The sequence below is a fragment of the Phasianus colchicus genome, chromosome 4 (genome assembly GCF_987193195.1).
Source record: "Phasianus colchicus chromosome 4, bPhaCol1.hap1.1, whole genome shotgun sequence".
NCBI classification, from domain to species: domain Eukaryota; kingdom Metazoa; phylum Chordata; class Aves; order Galliformes; family Phasianidae; genus Phasianus; species Phasianus colchicus.
In genome coordinates this window covers 44709597-44716188 of record NC_143439.1, presented here as the reverse complement: position 1 = coordinate 44716188, position 6592 = coordinate 44709597, and the positions used below count along the sequence as shown (strand labels likewise).

The 6592-nt window shown below is 42.6% G+C and overlaps 1 protein-coding gene across 9 annotated transcripts in view; it reads left to right on the top strand.

Annotated features, from left to right (window-relative positions):
• The first annotated feature begins 313 nt into the window (after nt 1-313).
• The window catches only part of MICU3 (mitochondrial calcium uptake 3), a 46412-nt gene continuing 40133 nt past the window's right edge, over nt 314-6592 (top strand). For 8 of the 9 annotated variants that reach the window (XM_090139392.1, XM_090139394.1, XM_090139389.1 and 5 more), the window contains exon 1: nt 314-635. In XM_090139392.1, coding sequence (XP_089995518.1) covers nt 351-635 — 285 coding nt within the window. In that variant the 5' untranslated portion in view covers nt 314-350. Of the gene's footprint in view, nt 636-936; nt 1221-6592 lie in introns of those variants that run through there. The other variant, XM_090139395.1, reaches the window with a different exon arrangement.

Genomic DNA, 6592 nt, shown 5'->3' with positions numbered 1-6592 from the left:
CTTAGTCGGGCTGACACGACTCTCCTCACTCGATCTAACAGCCTCCGGTCCCCATCGACTTGCTCAGAGCCCACCACTGCCGGAAAGCACCCGGCTGCCTGCTACTGCCTTGCCCCGAGGCCGCCCCTCAGGCACCAGGACCACTGCAGAAGCTGTGACCGCCGCGCTGCCGCTGCGCTGCTAGAGGAGGTAGGGGAACACCTGGGCAGCGCCCGGACCCGAGTACCAGCGGGCGGGGGCGGGGACTGGCGGGGGCTCTCCCTTCCCCACCCCTTCCCCGTTTCTCGCGAGGTTTTCCCCGGTCGCCGGCGGGGGCTGTGTCCGCCTGTCATCGGGGCGGAGCGGCGGCCATGGCCGCCCTGCGTACCCTCCTGCGGTGGCGCCGCCGCTTGGGCTCCGCACCTAGCGCCTCGCCGGCGCGGAGGCTGTGGGCCGGCGGCGGGGCCGAGCCGGCCGGGCCGAGCAGGTGGCGGCGGGAGCTGGGCTGGGCGGCGGGGGCGGCTCTCGCCGGCTACGCGGGCTATCAGCTGTCCGAGCGGCGGCGGCGGGAGTCCTCCCGGCAGCCGACAGCCGCCGAGGCGGGCGGAGCTCGGGCGCTGCTCCCCATCCCCGTGGCGGCCGCTGCCAAGGAGACGGTAGGTGTGTGCGCGCCGCGCCCCGCCCGCCCCGCGGCCTCGCTCCGTGCCGTGGCCGGAGCTCATCCTAGGGCGGCGCGGGACCCCGGCGTGCTGCTAGCCGGTGGCCGAGCGCGGATAGAGGAACGCCGTCTTTCTCCCTCCCCTGCCTGTCACCCGGCTTGGAGCCGGTCCGCTCTCAGGAGGGGCTGCCGGACCGCTGGACGTAGCGGGACCGCCGGCGCCTGCGGGCTTTGGCTGCGCTGCGGGAGCGTCAGCGCTGTGCGCGCTGTTCTCTGCTCCGGAGCTCCTCGCCTTTTTTTTTTTTTTTTTACCATAGCGTAGAGCGGAAGCCTGCTGGGGGCACAAAACCTATGCGTTCTGTTCCTTGCGCTTAGTTATCTTTTTAATATCAGACAGACAGTCTTGTAGAAGGTTTGCGCAGGGCTGTGTGGAAGCAGCGGTGCCGGTAAGGCGTGCTGTGCGAAGGCTGGGCTGGTTCAGCAGGAGCGGTGCCTGGCGGTATGGTAACTCAAAATAGCTGGTGTGAACTTGGAAATTTTCAAGTGGGGAGAAACTCCAGCACAGTGCTGTTCTTAGCAAATGGTAATCGTTTTGTTTGTTTGTTTTTAATTATTGTTTTTATTTTTATTTTACGCGTCATGTTTTTTAAAATGTCAGGAGCCAAGATTAGTTGATCTCCCAGGATGACATCTTTTCAGACTGCTCATCAGTGTTGCACACTGCCTGCTTTCTCTACATCAAGTTTGTTATGTGTGGGAAGAGGTTCAGTGTTTATGCACTGGAGGCCTTGTGTGGTTAATGCCTCAGATTGCTAGCCAAGGGCAGCTTCTGTGGGTAGTATTGCTCCTAGAGGAGAGGTGAACCGGGTACTTTTGACTGAGCATTTGTTGTTTTGACTGTGCTGTTAGGACACAGAGAACCTAACAAACTTTCAGTCTTTCATGCTGTTTTGACTGGACAAAACACTACTTCATTTGATTTATCCACTCTTCTGGATAAATCAACTTTTCAACTTCTTTTGAGGGAAACAGCTATTGCATCCTAGAATAGCCACTAAATTTAGTGTGAAATGTAACTAGGAATTTTCACTGACAAAAATTACAAAATGTTGAAGTTGTAGAGTCAGAAATTTTAGATGTCAGAATTAACACTAGATTTGAATTAATATGAAGCAGTGTATAAAATGAAATGCATCTTTTGTGTGTACTCTAAGTGTTTTAGAATGCTGTGTGGCTGAATGTGAAGCAGGAGGAAAAAAGTTACTTATGTTCCTATGCAGAAAGACTGTAATTAATTTTGTTTTCAGTTTGAATAACAAAAATATTTGAAGAAGTTGGTTGAGATGTGCCCACTCAGTTTGTGTAACCAGACTAAATGCACAAAGACTTGGAATACTTGACTTTATGTTACAGCTTTTATTTTGAATGATCTCATTGATTCTTGAAAATTGGAGATATGAGTGTCCAGTATTCCTGATAAAGCATCCTGTCAATTTCTTTTCCCCTAAAGACAAGGATCAAATAGCTGCACACTTCTTGGATTGACTTAGTGGTTTCCTCCCCTTTTTTTTTTTTTTTTTTTTTTAAATTATTGATTATGTGCTGCAGAAGGATTTGTGTGGCAATAAAGATCATAGTTTGATACTGCATCTATCTGTTAGAGATACAAAGAGTTTTCTGACCATGAGATTCATCTGCCATCTGTACTCCATTTATGATTGCCCCGCAAGACCTGTGGTGTCTTTCACTGCAGGCTTCTAAAATACCTCTAGAGGTGTCTTCTCAGGGAAGAAAAGATGCAACTGTTGTGTTCAAATTGCATTCAATGATGCATATATTCATGATATTATGCAATGGTAATATGCTGCTCCTCATTTTCCCTCTACCCGGATGCGTTTTCCAGATGCCTTTTACTTGGATCATTGGAAGAAGCAGCTGATATCAGTGCTCTCACTGCTCTATTGAGAGTCAGTAGCTGCTAGAAGGAATTATAGCGAGTGATTTTTGCTGCACCTCTGGGACTCTGTATAACAGATAGAAATGCAGAAGCAACTTGGCTAACAAGATGAGCACTTTGGGGGTGAAAAAATCTTTCTGAAACATTAATGATGGATAACTGAATTTGTAATAGTGCACAGTGAATTTGTAAGTGAAAACAGTATTGTAATGCATTCAGATATTCGATTACTTGTAATACTCTTGACTGCTTTTGATGTTTAAAATATATATGGATAAGACAACCATAGCTAGTCTTTAATTCACGTCTCTTCCTTATTTCTTGAGCTGGCTTTTTGTGGAAATGTAATAAGCAGAATGACCTTGGTGTTTCATCTTGGCAGTTCCAGCAGACAGCAGAATAGGTTTCTGGTCTTCCTAGACACTGAAAAGGATGTATGCATATTTGTTTTTAATCCAGTTTGTTTTGGCGTAAAAGAACAGCTTTCTTTTTGGAGGCCATCTGCCTCCAAATAATGTTCATGTGGCCATGTGGTAAAGTATTTTGAGCAGGCAAATGTTATACAGTTAGTGTAGTAATATACTTGTTTGACCAAGTATATTATTGGAGGTATTATGGTAGAGAGTAAGATTTGCTACAGATGCAGCGTGAACCTAAGCTGCCTATAGGATTCCTTTTTCCCACATAGTTTACTAAGAATAATACCAGTCCTGAGGACCAGGGGGCTTATGTAATTACATGGAGTAAAATCTTGGATGTTCTAAAGAGCAATGATTTTATTGTTGTATTTGTTACCAAAGTCCACAAAGCCTTCCAGTTAACTCCTATGTGACATTTCAAAACCGAAGTAAAATCCTGCACTCAAACAAACAGAAAGATTCAGTGAAGATAGAAGAGCTATTTTACAGGTATGGAGATGCTTATTCAGAACAGAAACTTTTTGAAAGAACTGTTATTTTGATACAGATTTTCTGTACTGTGATATTGACCTAAGAAGGGTGCTGATCCTGAAGATCTCAAACAGTATGCTTCTCATGAAGCCTTTACCTTGTCAGGACAGCTGTGTACCATGCTTTTTCACCAAAATATAACAGTATCAGAAAAACACAAGCCAGTGTCAGAATATTTGTCTTCCACTTCCTTGCTTTCATATTCCTTGCTTCCACTTTCATTTCTATAGTTTACTAATATTTTCTTGGAAATACGAACGATGACATATTTAGCATCCCCAAAGAGTTCTTTTTTGTAACTGTGCTGTCATTCCATAAAGGTAGCAAATGCCTTTATGGAATCCAGACTTCATGAAACAGCCTTGAATCACTTACTTCAGAGGTGATTTAGAAATTTAAAAAGTGGTTGAGGAGTGAGGTACAGAGAATCTGCTTTATCAGGTTTCGTGAAGACACACTTCATTTCCAGGAGAAGCTGCATACTTTGGATGTTTCTAGAGGCTTTTCTTTTCCTTCTACCTCAGCAGTAGTGTCAAACTGTCTGAGAAAGCACTGAAAAGGTCAAGTTTATTTGTAGCAGCACATTTCTGAGTGGATTACATCATATATTTCCAACACTGTCAAATGAAGACCAAGACGTTAACTCCAAAACATAAGGCAAATTCCCTTAGGGAGCAGGCTGTTTTGCCTGCTCTAGGAGATGCATAAAGGATCATTTTCACAAGGATCACTTGTAGTTAACTGTTTTCCATACACATTGTGTGTTTCATGCAGCAGATCAATTGCCAAATGTGGAAAAGTGGTTGGCTCTTTGGTTGATGTTGTATGAAGCTCCTCATTGTGTAATCACCCTGATGAGGTTAGTGCTTGCCAGCCAGCTGCAGCAAGAGTTGTGTTGAAGGAAAAGGCATGTTTACCTCTTGGCATTACTTCTGTGTTCCTTAAGATGTTAAAAAGGTATGCTATATGTTTGGGATACTGCACGTTTCAGTCTTGCAGGCAGCAAAATATATGGACCGGTACAGCAAAACATATGTACTAACTGAAACTTCTGGAAGAACTTCTGGAGTTTGAGTAAGTTGCATGTCAGACTCATGTAAGAGGGACTGTTGGAGAATATCTGAGTGTAATATTTATTTTGGAAGATTTCAAGAATCTGTGCTTATGGATAAACACTGTTACCTCAAGAATTTCCTGTAACAGTATTTTATTTGAAAAGGGCCCTTTTCTCAACATTTAAAACACATTCCAGCTTCCTATGTTATAAATATTTTAATATAATAATGTTCTTATCTCAGAGAAGAGGGATCAACTAACAGAACTGGTGGTGGTTCTACATCTAAGTACTCTACTAGAAATATAATTTCTGTAAGCATCAAAACAGTTTTGTCTTCTTCAGGGATTTTCCCACACTGGGAACATGACGTTTAACCTTTTGGCCACCCAGCATGAAAACAAAACTGTGCTACTTTTATCTACATGGGAGCATATTAAATAAGCCTCAAGTCAAATTTAAGTGAAGGAAGTAAGAAACAGCAGTGCTTTGAAAGCCTTTTTATTTTAATAATTTGCACAGGTTCTCATTGATGGAAGACAGATTACTTGCAAGCAAAATTCAAAGAAATGCACTCACTTGAAATAAATTACTTAAAGATTAAACTGCTGTAACATAACATACTTTTGACTGCAAGCAGAGGTACTTCTAATAGCAAATGTTGGCTTTAAAATAGGTTCACCTTCATGTCAGTTGGACAAAAGCAAAAGAACACTAATTTGACTTGGAATACATCAAACTGGTGGGTTTTTTGTGATACTGCTGAAGCTATTTGCTTCATATATATGCATACTCAGTATGTATATTTTTATCTGTTTGTTTGTAAAATATTTTCCATTAGTTGTAGATATTCTTAGGATCTGAGTATTGGAGTATTATTCTGGGGTTTGATAATAGATTCTTTGGAATTTTATTTTTTTCCAAACAGTAAATCTTATATCTGGTGTTTAAGCTTGTCTCAGTGGAAAAGTTTGGCCACAGAGCAAAACTTCTGAATTTCTGTCTTAACCGGATGTGAGACCAACACTGGGCAAAGAGTGTTTCTGTTGTGTTTTTTAGTAAGAAAGGTAATTATGTCATATTATATCTTCTATATCTTATTCTACTGAACCCCAGCTGTATAATTACCATTTACCAATATTTTCAAGTAGTTTGAGGTCATATCTACTGCAACGTTTTAATTGCTTTGATGTCACTATGTGAGCGTTAGGCCATCTTACAGCAGCAGAGTTACTGCATGGATTTCACTGCTAGGCCATACAGGTTAATACATATTGTGCCAAATTCAGACGGATCAGGGATCTGAGATAAGAGAGCCAGTCAGGCAGATATGGGACCAGAAATGGAGGTTCAGCCATGCTTTGAGGAAGTGTGAGTAGTATGTGGAAATGTTTGGTCAGTGCACTGGACTTTCATGGCTGTTCGTCAGCTCTCTACTGGTGGTTAGTATGTGAAAGATGAACCAAAAATGGGGATCAGTTTTAGACAGCAATTTTGCTTGATAGAAAGCCTAGATTTGCCACGCTTACGTTTCTGCTGTGATTAAATGGAGAAAATACAGGGGGATATTACTTTAAAAACAGGTGCTACAAGGTGTGTGTTCAAAGCTGATTGACTTCAGAATGTTGGGTGACTGTAATGAAGAAGGACTGCTGCTCTGTGAGATGTGGTGGCATTGCGCTTACTTTATCTTCTCTAAATGTGACGCTTCTAGAAAATGGATCTTAGGAATTATATGAAGTCTTTGGAATATGTTAGTGAGACAGCATTGTTATCATGTTTTCATTTGCATAATTAATTTGAAACTTTGGATGCCTTTAGCAGATACTTCATGCTGTTTGTAATAAGCAGAGACTGTCAGTGGAACGCATGTGTAATTGAAGCATGATACTCCCACTTGGAGAATTACCTCGTCAAAATTAGTTTGGTCTTCAGCTTATCAAAACATGGTAAATAAAAATTAAATTGATGTTAAAATGGATTTCTGGAAAGTG